Here is a 15,609-nt window from a genome sequence, read left to right as displayed (position 1 = left end):
TGTATGTGACATATACACATATGAACCAAACCTACAGATAAAAGAAAGAACAAATCACTACTGATAAAATGGCTGCGGCTGTCAATCTGTAGATCTGTTTCATAAAGGATGCACGAGTCACATATGTACGTTTATCCGCAGAGATATACACAGGAAAGCACTGGGAGAAACTACATCCCCTCACTGACGCCCAATGTGTGTTTTGTTTATGCCAACCAGGTAATAATAATGCAGATTCATAAACTAGTGTTACATTTATTCAACTGTTAAACTTAATTACGTTGAAACATTTACATACCAATAACAGTTAAGGATTTTTTTTAATGTCATGAGAAAGCTGTTCGTATCCCATGAAGGAAATGCCATTTCCACAGATGCTATTCTATTGTAGTGAGATGGCAGATAATGCATCCCACAGCTTTGGAAACCACACATGTAACATGAATGCACATAGATTCAAATATATGCACAAGAACACATAAAGATAATGAAAGTGAATTATTAACCTTTTTCAGGGGGAACGTGCCTAGGCTTTTAGAGTAAACTTTATAAACTCCTCTGGTTTCTCGAATTGGAACAAAAAAGGTAATTATAAGAAATTCTGATACACCCAAAAATATTATGTAGTTTGGGAGAAATCTGTTATTAGAAAATTTGCTGGCTATTGAAACTCTAGCTAACTTAGACTTGGTCCTCTCTCGTCTCTGACATCATTGAATAATCTTCTCATTAGTATTTCTATTAGTAATTTCTTAGCTCCTGCCTGCTTTGTCTTGTAATTTCAACATGTCCAGTTAGAGAATCTCTTGTTCCCCCACTCATTTTTTCCCCCGTTTTCTTTCCTCCCCCATGTTAACCTCCTGCAACCATGGCATCCTCCTCGTTAGAGAGAGTGGGACGGTTCATCTCAGAGATATCTCCAGGAATGCCGTCAATGCCAGTCCTTGGTTGGCCTACCAGGTAGGGATTAAGCATTGAACTGAACCCAAAATCCAAACGGATTTAATCAAACCAAATCCAATCAGAACTTTCTCCAGTTTGGATTAATTTTGCTTCTAAAGTTTTCTCAGTCCAAAAAAAGACAGTCAAACTGGAAGGTTTCTGGATTTTGTGCAATGGCGACCATTCATTTGATTTGAAGATATACTTTTGCCCATCGTCTAGAGGCTATGAGTTGTTCCCACATATCCCACTGTATTCCTAACTCTCGGCCCAGATAGAACAGCAAGCAATTGCTTATCCTGGGCAGTGGTTAGAATACCGGTTTATCTCTGATTGCTGATCCTATGCTTGCAAAAATGGAGTGCATGCAAATATCTAGGCAGGTCTGACCTCCAGTGATATAATTCAAAGCTGTTTGTGTAGGTGTGGAAACTAGAATTGTTGGAAGGATCACCTTCACTCTATCACCCAGGGAAACAGGTGAGCTACACGACCTCTGTGATCAACGACTCGGGGTCTCAAGAACATGGAGCTATACAAATGCACGAAAAAAACCCACATGCAAATGATGATGGTTTTTCTTTGGATTTAGAAAGATCGTTAACATGTGAAACATGGAAGTCAGAAAATACTTCAGTTGACACTGCAAACTATGGCTGGTCACTCATTTCCACTCTTAGGCAGTGTACTTGAGGAAAGGTGAAATGTCAGAGGACCAAACTGGACAATTCCCTTCACAGCTGGGCCATCTGATGCTTCACTCCCAAAACACAATATTTGATGATGTCATAGAAGAACCAAGAGCACTAACAGAAAATAGTTTTATTTACAAAGATTTTTGAGTTGCAAAATGAAGGCTTCTCCTAAACTACTGGTGTAACTGCTCTAAATTTAGCAACTTTTATTTTAGAATACTTCATCGCATACCTATTCATTTCACTTCTTACTTTATTATTATTTTCCATTTTCATTTTTCTCATGGTATCAAAATCATGATATAGATTTATGGTATTTGAGTTTTGAATTGGTAGAATTCCGATTTAAAAGCATTAGAGGATGCCATTAGCAGCTAAATAAAGAGTGGGTATCTCTCCATCCTGCACACTTGTTAGTGATGAGTTCTCACCATTTTGAGACAAGATGCGACTATCCATCACAGCAATACTATAATGCAAAGCACTTTTTAATTCAACCCCCTGAGACTGTGCCACTATGGGCAAAAGCACTAGAGGCTATGCTATAGGTGAGGGCCCCTTCTGCCCACTGCATCAGTGCTAGGAAGTCAACGGGGGAATTAATTAAAATGCAAGTTATTTTGAAATACTAAAAATATATACATATATTGAGCTGATTAGCATACAAAGGCCTGAGGTTTTTGTTTTTATAAACACAGTTACCATCAATGTCAGGAGTAAATTCATACACATAGAGTTGTTTCTCTCTCACTCTTTTCTGTGTGTGTGTGTGTGTGTGTGTTTGTGTGCGTGTGGGTGTTTGTGCCTTTCTCCGTCTTTCGCAGTTCCCACTCACTATAGCGGATACTATTACTGATACACGTGGTTTTTAGCTAGCTGTGCAGCCAACATCATGGATGAAAAAAAAATTCAATTTTCCATTTTGAGAGCCTCAACCAGAAAAAAAACCGAAAACATTTTAAGATTAATGAATGGTGATTGCGGCAAAGCCCTCTGTAGCCGCTTTGCGGAGAGAGAGAGAAAAAAAAAAGCCTGCCACTCCCTTGAGCTTCATCAGCGCAATGCCTTCGTTTAGACAAATGATTTAAATTTGCCGAGGTGACGTGCGTGTGGTTTCAAATCTTGCAAATCTCCGGAGCAGCTGCTAGCTAAAAGCTTTCATTAATTAAGATGATTTTTCTCCCTTCATTCTCTTAATTAGATTTGTGGCTTGTGTTGCTGTAGCATTTCGTACATTAAAAAATATTTATTCGATTTTTTTTTCATCTTTGATGTTGCAGGCTAGCCTGTACAGAGGAGGGTACAGTCGCTTCACCCCGTACTAGCAAGAGAAACTCAGAGACACACTAAAACCCAGCAGGGCTAGAAACGTCTTCTCAGAAACCGTGGGGGTTTCGGCACGACATGCAGTAATGTTTTGTGCTGACACTCTCTGGTTAACATGATATTTTTACCTCAGATGTTTTTTTTTTTGTGTTTATTACATGTTTTATCTGTGGTGACTGCAAATCTTTCTTGAGTTTGGCTCAGTATAATCTACTTTGGAAAATTTCTGATGTATAAACTTAAAAGAAAACAACAGGGGAAAAAATAGACTCAACAGCGATGTTGTTTTCTTTTAAAATTGGCATCCTCGTCGATTCGCACTAACCAGAGAGCTCTCTGGGTTTAGGCCGGGATTTTAAAAAAAACATTTTTTTTTTGTTTAAAAAGTGACTGTCAGCTTTTCAGGATGGTTGATCTCAAAGTCAGTTAAGTGGGCCAGATTGTGTGTGAAATGGGGTACACACAGCTTTAAGGTGATAGTCAGGAAAAATAAAACCTACACAACATATAATTCCTCCTCGTCTTCTAATCGCACCTCAGATTCCTGTGAGAACCTCCGTCAGCACCCAGTCTTCCCACCCGATAGCTAGCAAGTGTGACAAAACCTGACTCAAACTCATCACATGGTGTGCCTGGTGGATTGAAGTGTCAACCAGAACTGTGATTGAAACATGCACCTCATAACCATGATTGTGTGAAGTGAGCCTTTTAAAAGCCTTCTATGTTATTCATTTTTAAGTCTAGTTTGATTGATAGAGAAAGGAAACAGTTTACTCTTGTAGACAGCTTTAGTCTAACAATCAGTTTCAGTGCAATAATAGTTTCTTAACATAAATCAGAAGATAGAATGCTGTAAGTCCCTCACATAAGTCATCGCCAATAGAGCAGAGCATGTCCGGTTGATGTAGTGAAATTTGTATTCGTGCCTCGTCTGTGGAGGCTTTGTGTAAACACTGCTCGCTGTTACGAAACGAGTTGGAGATGAAGCCAAGTCACTGAGCTAGTATTGAATCACACTGGTTCACTATGGTTCAGCAATCTTCCACTTTTAGCAAGTAGTAAAACCTGGTGGTTATGCCACAGTGAATAGATAACAATCGACTTCAGGGGCAGGTCACCAATGCATTCATGCAAGAACAGATGTCCACATGGCAATATGATACTTTGAACACAGCTAGTATGTAATAGTGTCTCATAAAGGAGGTAGCAGCGCTTTTCTCCCCAGCATTGTCACTTTTTTCTACATCCCATTCCTCTTTTCCTCACTATTTTGGGTTGAATGCAAAACTCATTTACTTCAATCCACTATTTATATCTCCTGAGCTGTCACCTCATTAACTGTCATCGCATTTCCTTAGATCATCCTGGAGTTGCGAACAGCACAACTTAATAAAATAAGCTAACCCCAGCAATTGAAGATGGTTCAGTTACAGGCTAAAAGCTTTCAAACGCAGATCAAAAGTGATTCTCCTGGAAAGAAACGTAAACATTCTTTACTTTGGAAATTCAGTATGGCTAGCTGTTTTTGAAGGCATTCCAATTATTCATAAAATGCTCCTGATAAGCTAACATACTACTGCAGTACAATATATAACACAATTCGTAATTATATAATTCTCTCGGCTAAGCCAACAGGCTTAGCCATGAATTTTCAAGATCAGAATTTTAGGTCCCCCATTCACAGCATGCAATTATGTAAATATTAATGCCTAACTTACAGAAATTTGTTGTAACTGCAATTTACTAAATGGAAGTCAGTTGCCTGATGAGCACTTTATCACCTTAAGAAGAGGCTTCTGGCTTTTCAAATGGGTATGTTTACTAGAGAGAACTGTCTAAAACAGTTGGAAAAGGAATTAGATGCTTATTTTTTTCTTGCGACCACACATATCATATACATTTGATAGAAAAATCATCAGTCAAACAGGAGGAAAGGTTAGCGAACAACACATTTTTTTTAAAAACAGGTCATTTCCATTTGGAATTTTGATTCTGTTAGTCTTAAGTTTTTTTTAATATAACAAACACAGCTCTGCGAGGACTCCCTCGAGTATTGAATGTCCCAGCTTTTTCCAGTGCAAGTTTTGATATCTTTTTAATCATCTCCGAGGATGGTTCCTAAAGTGTGAATTGTGTAAAGAGATTAGATTATTAAGTACGATATGAGATTGGGGCTGTGGGAATGAACCAAAAAATTGGAATCTCATTCCATTTTATTTCTGACATCTCTGAGGATTAACTGGAGCAGAGTTAGTTCCGAATGTTGTGTAGGTTTCATAGTGAGATCAAGGCAACATAATTAAAACCGAGGAGTTACCTTAAGATGTGTTGTGTTTTGCTTGGTATGCAGATTTTTATTTTTTTATTTTCTTGTAGCTTATTTTAGGTTTTGATTTTCTTTTTCTTTACTGCCAAAATATCTTCTGTTAAATCAAACTCCAAACCATTGCAATATGGTGTATTATAGATCAACCTGACTCAAGTATTTAAAACTGAGTATTTATTAGCATATGATTGTCTTCGTATACGTAGATTAAAATGAGTAAGAACAGACTTAGAAAATTGTATTCATCCTTTTATACATTTTCAATATGTGCACATAAGTATTCCATGGATCATTTTTTTACAAAAAAAAAGAAAAAATAGCTTTAAAAAGGCACTGTTTATACTTTTTGGGGAAAATAAATAGCTAACACCTTTATAAATGTTTACTTATTAAATATTATGTGAATTGTGTGCTGTAGAAATATATTACACTATGTGTTAGCTGTAAATTCCACTGGATAGAATTAAAGGGGGGTTAAAACTGGGAAAACAATCAACAGAATTTTAATTACCTTTTTAAAATCCTCTCTTGACAAATTTACTCCACACATAGGATCAACTCTTCAACATATTCCAAGCTATAAAATTATTGCGCTGTATTATTTTGACTTTAAGAACTTATTTCCACCTGTTAGTTAAAACACAAATGTCATCACTTTGAGCTTATTGTCTTTCTTGAGACTCTGCTTCCTCTGGCAGCTTAGCTGATCTTACCTCCTCTTGCCTACACTTGTGGTTTGCGTTTTTTACCTAGCATGTTATTACATGCTTTTGAAAGCATTGCCTCTCTTATCACGTGTTACAGGGACTTAAACCCATATGGAATTCAGAGTTAACTCTTCATCGTTCATCACTGTCTTTATTTATTCATTTTCCAATGTTTGAGTTAGTGGAGATAATTTTGACATTTGACAATAGTATGAAGTGAGCATTATTGGGATGGCCACCCTGTTTTACCTGTTTCCGAAAAGCAAAACCGGGCTAGGTGTATAGCGGGCAGTCAATTCAACACTGCCCATTTTACCCTATTTCCAAAAAAATCTAATTAGCCCACGTGTTTACAAAGTTTTATGCCCGGAGTCTCCCTTTTATTGTGCACATTTGTAAATATGTGCACATGTTGGTGCATTATAACTCTGTGACTGTCCCTTGTACACTGCACAATGTTATTTGAATCTATATATAAACATTTTGCTTTGCATGCGGACAGGGCACACTAGCCCAATGTTCGTGACCATACCAGAATTTGAACATGGGAGGAATGGACGGATTATTACATTCACGAGGTAAGTCTCCATTCCTCTTGATATGTTTCAAACAAGCGCGCACCCTCCTGAGGTGTTTTCTGGGCTCCGTTTTCAGCGGGAGGAGGAATCCCCAAAAGAAAAACACACAAAATACCCAAGAAGCTCAGCATAAGTCCTCTGCGAGCAAGTCCTACCTCTGCTCACTTTGACCTTCCGATTGTGATTAAAAACCATGGGGAAAATCACTTCTGTGGTGCTCCCAGCTGACTTTACTCAACCCCAACTACTGATATGCTACTGTTTGGCAAAAACAGGAAATTAATAGGTAAATATCCAAACCAAGCAGTATCAGTCCTCATGCAAATAATGACAGTACACTATGCACTAGGCGAAAAGTAGACTATTTTTGTTGCTATTTTCATTTTAGATCTCAGATATTCACGAAAAACAACTCTGGCACAGAAATTACTGTTACCAAAATGGCAATGCCCAGCATTGGATGAGAACTTCCTGTGCTAAACCATTAGTCTTAAAGGCTAACTATGTTCAGAACACTGCTGTCGAGGAATTTCAACACAAAAATGAATCACATTAATGTCACAATGACCAAATGATGAACAAACAGCAATTTTAACTGATCTCCTTTGGCAAACAATCCAAAACAATTCACAATAATATTTCATTGTTAACCATTACAAGTAACGGAGCAGGAATGTGATAAGTTAATGAAGCTAACTTAAGGAGCTGACCAGGGTCAGTTGTGGAAGGGGTTATCTAGTCACGGAAATATGTGTCACATCAAATGGCCGACTGTTGGCATATCCTCTGTTTGTTAAAGATGTGGTTCATCACACTTTTGGAAATGGTGTCCATATTTCCGCACAATATAACAACCAAAGCATTATCTCACTGTACTCAGATCCATTGTTTAATCCAATGAAAGAAAGATAGTTAAAACTAAACATTTACTTTTTGGCAAATTATCATATTTGTTAAGATAGTCCACCAAGGGGTGATGAGATGTGAGGAATATTTTCACCGACTGCCACAAATCTTTTTGCTGAATTACAGTCAGCCCACTGCCGAACATTGGCTTTATCTTTCAGGCCTTCCCATCCATGGTAATCTGTTTTTTGTATAATATAAAGTTACTGTCCTGTGCATGTCGTAGCTGCACACAATAAAGTTCTTTCTCTGCAATACCAAAAGAAGAAAAAGCATCCTAATGTGTGAATTAATTTGTCAAATACACAAAATTTATCTTTTCAGAAACACAGCAAATAGCAAAAGATACAAAAATTGACAGAGAAAGGTAACTGAAATTTCTGTTGTATTTCTTGTTTCTCCCTTTCTCAATCTGGTACAAACATAGTTTTTATCAGGAACAGATTTGTACAGAAATTCATCATTCTTGTTGATAGAGTTGAACTAATGTAATAATATTCTAGGGTCCATAATATTAACCTTTCCTTGCTGGTATTCCATTTACATCGTCAAGCTATTTTAAAATGTTTACAGTATATGCATTTCCTATAAATATGTTGAGATTAGTGTTTGCTTTAAACACTTTCTTGCTAAGCACTTTGATAAACTACAGTCGCATCTCTTTGCTGCAAGACGTTCAAAGGCAACCGCAATTAAAAGGGGTTACAAAATACTCCTTTGATCGTTTCCAATCTGCAATTTTTAAAGTGTATTTATTTGTCTTTAGTAGCTAGCAATCCCCTTCTTGGGCTTACATACCTGCTGTCCTTCCAATATCTAAACCATTAAATCCACACAACTGTCTATATACAGATCAACAGTTGATATGTCCTGGCTTATTTATATTATTAAAAATAATATAGAACATCTATATATGGAGGACTATGTATTGTAGTGTGCTAAAATAATGTCTGTTTATGTGTGGGACGAGGGTTCAAATATATCCCAGGCAGAGGGGAGGGGGGGAACTAAAGACATTCCTTTGTCTGATGGTGGTTGGCTGGTATAGTGAGTTGCCTTTACGATCTAATGGAAATTCTGGTCAGATATAATTGTTTGGAAGACAAACATCAGTGAGTCTGATTAATTTCAAAATAGCTTCCGATTACTATAACGCAAGAAGAGCACAATTAGTTTAGCAATCTCTCTCAGAAAGGATGTCGTGACTTGGGTTGAGATGCACCAAATGTGAAATATAGGTGGATTGCTCCTCTGCAGCAGACTTGAGCCTAGTCATACTGTTCATCGAGTTCACTGGGTGCAAAGAAGAAAAAAAATCCCTCTGCTCCATATTTTGCTGTCCCTTGTGTGGTTTAAGAAAATGTATATGGGGGGGGGGGGGGGGGGGGGGGGGGAGTCCATGTACATCAAGCTTGAAGCATTGGTGTATAGACGCACAAAGATGACTTATTGATGCATTCATGCTACTTTGAGGATAGATTGCGATTTCATTCTAATAAAGATCTGTTGACTAATACATTTATCAGAATTATCTCCAAGCCAAACTGTGCAAGTTCTTTCCTTCATCTTATATTCTAGTGACTCTGGCATGACACAGGTGCACTGTACTAAATGAAGGGCTCAGAAGCTGAAATCCACGGATTCTGGGAATACAGAACCTTGTGCCACACCTACAGCAAACGAGATGTGGAACGTACGCAAGTACTGCCATATGGAAAAGAATTGTACGTTGTATACCATGTGTACGCTCAAACTCCTCCTTTTTATAACTCCACTTGTATATAGCCCTTTAGCTGCCACCCTTGTGCAATAGATTATAACACAGCCTGACCTTTCCTCCCATTGAAACTAATGGGAATGTCTCTGGGGCAGTAACAGTGTTATTGCCCAGTTAAGTGCATTTTTGTTATGCATTGAATCATTCTTGTTGTTTTCAATCGGAGCGAGAAGAATTGACAGCTCTCAACAAAAGAAATTGAGCAAAATAATACCTGTAAACATTTCAAAAACAAATAAACTTATCTTTTTAGGACTTTCAGTGTCCTAGAATGGAAACAGGTTGTGTTGTAAAAGGTTTTGAAACAGCCTGACGTTTCAGGACTCAAGAGGCCCTTGTTTCTCCCCATCCACTCCCTCTACCTAGGCCTACACTCTGTGGTCTCCTTTTGAACTGCAGAACTGCCCCATTGATCAACCCTTGATGTTATGATGCTGCCTTGGCCTAGGGAATGTTATTATGCGGCTGAGTTAGTGATGTCCTAGTTTCAGTCCTCGGGACCTTCACGTCTCAATATTTGAATCTCTAATGCCCTCTTGGCCTAAGTATCCCTAGCTTTGCCTGGCCTTTAGCTATCCAGACACCTCACTCCACAAAACCATCACTCTTCCAAGCCACACAGTCTGTAATTCCATCTCAATATTAAAGACTATTTTGCTCAGCCCTTGTCTCCTCGGTGCTCTCTCAGTCCTGGAACTGCATGTTGTTTAATATCCTGTTAGTACCTCATGTGCTTTTAACTGTCTATATGCTGTTGGTTCCTAATTTCTTGCTCTCTGCTGCTGCTCTGGTAGAAACCTGCTGATTAGAGAGCTGTAGTTTTAGACCTCTGCCTTCCTTTTTCTGTCATTCTGTAAGCTTCTAATGTGATTCAATTAACAATATCCTTAATAAAGATTGTTTCTTTCTTCAACAAAAAAATTATTGTTCTGAATATTTTTTTTAAGGCGTAATCCAATAGCAATATACTTCTGGCAAAACGCAAGGCTTAAAAAAAAAATCCATCAAAGTTGTAACAGATCACTATAGAACATTTTTTAATAGGATGTGGTTGTCACTGGCAAGGCCAGCATTTGTTGCCCATCCCTAATTAAGTGGCTTGCCGCACCACTTCAGAGGACAATTAAGTCATCCACATTGCCGTGGGTCTGGAGTCACAGGTGGCCCAGAGCAGGTAACGATGGCAGATTTCCTTCCCGAAAAGGACATTAGTGAACCAGATGGGTGTTTACAACAATCTATGATAGCTGTCATGGCCACCATTACTGAGACTAGCTTTTGAATTGAATTTGGGAACAGGAGCAGGCCTTTCAGCCCATCAAGCCTGCTCTGCCGTTTAATTCGATCGTGGCTGATTGGACACTTCAATGCCTTTTACACTCACCGTCCCCATAACCTTTGATGTTACTGTTAATCGGAAATCTTTCAATCTCTGCTTTAAACATACACGATGATTGATCTTCCACATCCCTCTGGGATAGAGAATTCCAAAGATTCACAACCCTCTGTGTAAAGAAATCTCTCCGCAATTGCTGTTCTAAGTGGCATCCCATTTATTTTGAAATTGTGCCCCTTGATTCTAGACTCCAGAACCAAGGGAAACATCTTTACCAGCATCTACTCTGTCTATTCCTTTAAACTTAAATTCCATCAGCTGCCATGGTAGGATTTGAACCCAGAACGTTAGCCTGACCCACTGGATTACTAGACCGGTGACATAACCACTGCACATTGATAATTATGCTTGACAACATTTAGCTGTTACACATATAACTTGAAAATGGAGGGGAACTACTGTTCAAACGAACAGGGGGGGAAAAGATTACTCTTTCTCTCCCCCCCCCCCCCAAGATTAGTTCTGTGCAACAAAAGGTATGCAGGTTGAGACAGAGGAACAGAGGAAGGGACAAGAGTCATTGGGAGTTACAGATGGAGTTCAAATAAGAATCCCAACGATGGCTGCATATTCAGTGCCCATCAGTTCCAGGTTATGGAGCAGAGTCTCCAGTGATATGAGAAAACATCTTGAAAGAACAGAGATTGCAAAAGTAGTAAATCAAAGAATCTCTTCTGGAAAATTATGATGGTTGTCATACAGCATGTGATCAGATGTTAGTAGCAATGAGCCATTAAAGCATTATGGTAAAACTAATTAGGGATGGTATGCTTCATTCTAAAAGCAGCTGTGATCAAAGTGTAAGACTAGGAAATACAGAGGTGCATTGGTGTCCAGACATCCTCCAATTCTCCATTCCTGCAGTCTATTCAAAGTTTATTAATTGCTTCTTTTCTCAATGAACTTGAAAAGATCATTAACTTTGTAGAAGTAGAAATACTCATAATAGAATTATTGAGATGATACGGTAATTAATCTTTGGAACAATAGACACTTATGAACTTTTCCCTCTCGGGAAGGAAGAAGAGCTTACCATCTACAGTATTTCCTTTTTCATTTCTTTGAATTTTGAGAAAAGGCTGACATCTGCAATGTTACCTAAACAATGAGTGCTAATGATTTTCAAGTATAACTCATCACTGAATACCATTGAGATAACGCACAATGGGTGGGAATGGAAGCACCTTTTTTCAACATTTGAATCGATTCAACTCATTGTGAAGGATTAGTAATGGTACGTTTGAAGTTGCTGGAAGAGGAGCACATTGGCAAATAAAATCCTATAAATCATCTGCAAAATCCAAATTCTCTGATCAACCTTTTTTTAAAAATGTAACCTTTATTTCGCCAGATAAGTCAATTGAGAACCAATTCTCATTTACTATAACGACCTGGCCAAGATCTAACGGTGCAGCAACAGAAAATACACAAGAATACAATTCAGTTAAACACTTAAACACAATCAAATACTTATTAGCAGGGAAAGAGAATCGACAGTTTCGCAAGGACGAGTATCTGTCAACAGAGCCTTAACTCCACGGTAATAGTTCAGCTTCAGCATTAGTTCCATCTCATTCCAGTCATTGGCAGCCACAAACTGGAATGAATTATCACCAAAGACTGTGCTCACTCTCAGTGACCAATTTGCCCAAATCACATGGCCTCAGACTATAAGAGACAGCGAAATGCAACAAACTTTTCCAAATAGGCAGGTGTTTTCCCTGTTAAGGTTCAATAAATGAACAGAAGCCCATGGAATTGGCGCAAACGTAACGGTCCAGTCAGGGGTAAGTGTTGGACTTTCTAAATCTACGACACAAACTTACGGAATAAAATTTCAAAGCCCCCAAATTTCTGAACTGAAAAGCTGGTTATGCAGCCATGTGTCTCTGGAAAGTCCCCCCGTCCTCATCTGCAGTAACTTGCGCATTTGGAAATTATTCAAACATGAAATCACCGTTTGAAGATTCGATGCCGATCGGCTCAAGCATCATTGTGCAAAGGGTGCAATTAAAACACTGTCGGGGGCTGCATTGGTCACTGCGGCACTCACTTTTTCCGGCTGCACAGCATCCTAAATGTTCCAGAATAAGAGTCCGAGTTGCATGAACAGACTTCTGACAGAAAACACACAGGACATCACTTTTAGCCAAGTCTTTGTGCGCATGCATCTGGCGACTGCAAGCAGCGTGCAAAACATGCAGATTATGACATCAATCAGTGAGAATCACTGATCTGACACCTCGGCTGCTCCGTTCGAACTGCACACAGCAGCCAAATACCCTGCATTAACCTTGCACCGCTGAACAAGTCATTAAGTGGAATGAAGAACTCCCCCCGCCAGTGGTATTTAGAAGAAACGTGAACTACACTCAGGTTAGTTGCTGTACCATTTATTCTGGCTGATGGTGCAATAGTTTTTGGAACTTTCCTCTAGTTTGCTAAAGTTTAAGTGGAGGCTGAAACACTTTTCTGCTCATTTAAAGTCTTTAGTCCTGAACCAAGTTACTTCCAGGGATGTCTGCCCCGACAGGGAGAACGAAGACAGGCCAGACAGGGATGCTCGAAGAGACAGGTGAGGAAGAGGCAAGAGGGGTTCACGGCAGAAGGATCTTTAGAGAACAATTCTCTTACCTCAACATCAGAGAGAGTGCTTGCTCAAAGTTCATAGGCAAGATTCACTGTCTTCATTCTCCCAATCATACTCAGTTCCCAGAAAAAGCTCTATCAGGGCAGACATCCCTGGAAGCTACTTGGTTCAGCATCAAGATTTTAAATGCACAGAAAAGGTCTTCTACATCATCTCCACTTAAACTTTAGCAAACTATAGGAAAGCTCCAAATACACACACTTGCTGCAGCAACAAGGTGCGCCTCCTCTGTAAGCGGTGTCTTTAAGTAGCATTAGCCACTCGCCATATCATCTGACCCCCTTCTGTTGCGTGCAGCTCATGAACATTATTCATTTAAAACAGCAGGCAGCACCAATGGAAGGTGTTGGCTGTAATGCAATGAACGGACACTGTCTGAACACATACCATGATCCACATACCTGTGTCGAGGGTTAGCCTCTTGAGAGGAATGGTTTGCACATGAATCTGGACTCACTCCCTGGGCTGCACACGCTACACAGACTCTAATGAGGTCAGCACAAGACCATGGCAAATTGATCCTCCGGCCTCATTATTTCCATCCCGGCAAACTGCTGGCACCAGTCCCAACCCCAGAGCAGTTCCATCAGTCAGGCAGCTAGCTGGTGCAGATTAACTACTTCAGACATGAGGCCAGCGACTCTGGAGAGAAGCAGCAATCAGGAGGGAGGGACAGGAAACAGCCCACCATTGACACCTTTGAATGGAAACTTCGAACAAGTCCTTTATTAGTTTGGCTGCACCTGTAAAGGTTGAACCCCCACCCCCTTCCAAAACCCCCCATGCATGGTGCGAGGCGCTGTCACTCACAGACCAATTTCTCAAAAGGCCATGTACAGTGAGTGGGCCAAACATCAGTTTCAGGCATGCATCCCAGACACTGACTGAGCAATCCAATCCAAAGTGGTGGGCAGTACACTTCCAGTCTTGAATGAACACATTCACGCCAACTGCCAGGAATAACCCTTAGGTGCCCATTGAACCCATGAAATGCAGTTCTGTGCGTGTCAATGTACGGAATATGCATGGTGTTAAAGCAATGTCTATAATTTTAGAGGAAATAAGGACAAGATCCATGGGGCACTAAATTGGTCAACATTGACTTAACCAAGAGTGAAACTCAATCTTCAAATGAAAAATTATATAGCAATATTAAAGATAGCATTCCAAAGAATAATCAGCAGTGAACTGGCTCTCATCAACCATTGCACCACACCAATCATTTCTTTAAAGGTCCAATGTTCAATGCAGGTAAGCGGGTAAACAACTTGTTATTTACATTTGAGATGTCATTTTTTAAAATTAAATCCCTGCCTGTCTTACAATATCAACCCACTGATTGATGGTAATTTTCAAGTGAAGTTCATTACATGCTGTCATACTGAAATGAATGTTTAAAAAATATTAACCAACTTATGATCTAACGAAAATGAACAAAGATTCCATTAGAATAACTTGCATTATCTGTCTCCATTTAGCCTGGTCCATGGATAATGTTGACACAGATAATAGGAGTTTGGATAATCAGCATTCTACTGTATCCAGCCAGGCTGGAGCTCGATGTTATAATTAACATTCTCTTGGTCGGGTTATTCTGAAAGTTGGAGTTATTCTGTGCTAGTGATTATCACTGAAAGAGTCATTTCTGCTTGCAATGTGGGAGACGTAATGGTGAAGAAGGACGCGATTCTCCCAAATCAATGCTAAGTGCTCCCGCCAAAGGGGAAACCGGAGTGATTCCTGCTGTCGCGAGGAGCGAACCTGACGTGCCATGGAATGGCACTTAGAATTCCTCGTTATTAAGATCGGGGTTTTCATGACATTCCATGGCACCTAAGCTGGGATTCTCCATTGCCCGACGGTGTGATCGGGATTCCTGAAATCCGAAAAACAGGTTCGGCACCAGGCGCCAGACCCTTTGCTATGCTCAGCAGTCCCATCACCAGCTGAATCGTGCCACCCGCCCCACGCCAGCTGCACCATGCTAATCTGCAATTTGCATCCATTTAAATACAAGTAACGGCTGGAAGCACAAATCATCACCACTCCCTGTTATACCCCACCCCACACAGCCGGGAGTCACACGCAAGCATCATTTGGCGCAAGTATTTACAAGCAGGGCCCCAAGCGCCATGGCCTTTGAGGGAGAGCAAGGGGGTTTGCTGGTTTCCCAGGAGTAGCGGGGAATGATAGGATTGGGATGCCCTGGCTGAGAACCCCAGTGCTGCTATAAATTATTGAAACCCACAGGGGTGGCACAGTGGTTAGCACTGTTGCTTCACAGCGCCAGGATCCCAGGTTCGATT

At 39.9% G+C, this 15,609-nt stretch overlaps 1 protein-coding gene across 26 annotated transcripts in view; it reads left to right on the top strand.

Moving 5' to 3' along the window:
* The window catches only part of LOC140395507 (RNA binding protein fox-1 homolog 3-like), a 513,254-nt gene extending 503,076 nt beyond the window's left edge, over positions 1 to 10,178 (top strand). For 3 of the 26 annotated variants that reach the window (XM_072483384.1, XM_072483386.1, XM_072483382.1), the window contains 4 exons: positions 142 to 219; positions 888 to 960; positions 6,499 to 6,574; positions 9,059 to 10,178. In XM_072483384.1, coding sequence (XP_072339485.1) covers positions 142 to 219; positions 888 to 960; positions 6,499 to 6,574; positions 9,059 to 9,095 — 264 coding nt within the window. In that variant the 3' untranslated portion in view covers positions 9,096 to 10,178. Of the gene's footprint in view, positions 1 to 141; positions 220 to 515; positions 586 to 887; positions 961 to 2,917; positions 7,753 to 7,804; positions 7,848 to 9,058 lie in introns of those variants that run through there. The other 23 variants (XM_072483396.1, XM_072483395.1, XR_011936216.1 and 20 more) reach the window with 22 other exon arrangements.
* The last annotated feature ends 5,431 nt before the right edge of the window (positions 10,179 to 15,609 follow it).

The sequence above is a fragment of the Scyliorhinus torazame genome, chromosome 18 (assembly GCF_047496885.1).
Source record: "Scyliorhinus torazame isolate Kashiwa2021f chromosome 18, sScyTor2.1, whole genome shotgun sequence".
Taxonomy (NCBI): domain Eukaryota; kingdom Metazoa; phylum Chordata; class Chondrichthyes; order Carcharhiniformes; family Scyliorhinidae; genus Scyliorhinus; species Scyliorhinus torazame.
The sequence above is the reverse complement of the archived record's forward strand: the minus strand, read 5'-3'. Positions and strand labels throughout refer to the sequence as shown.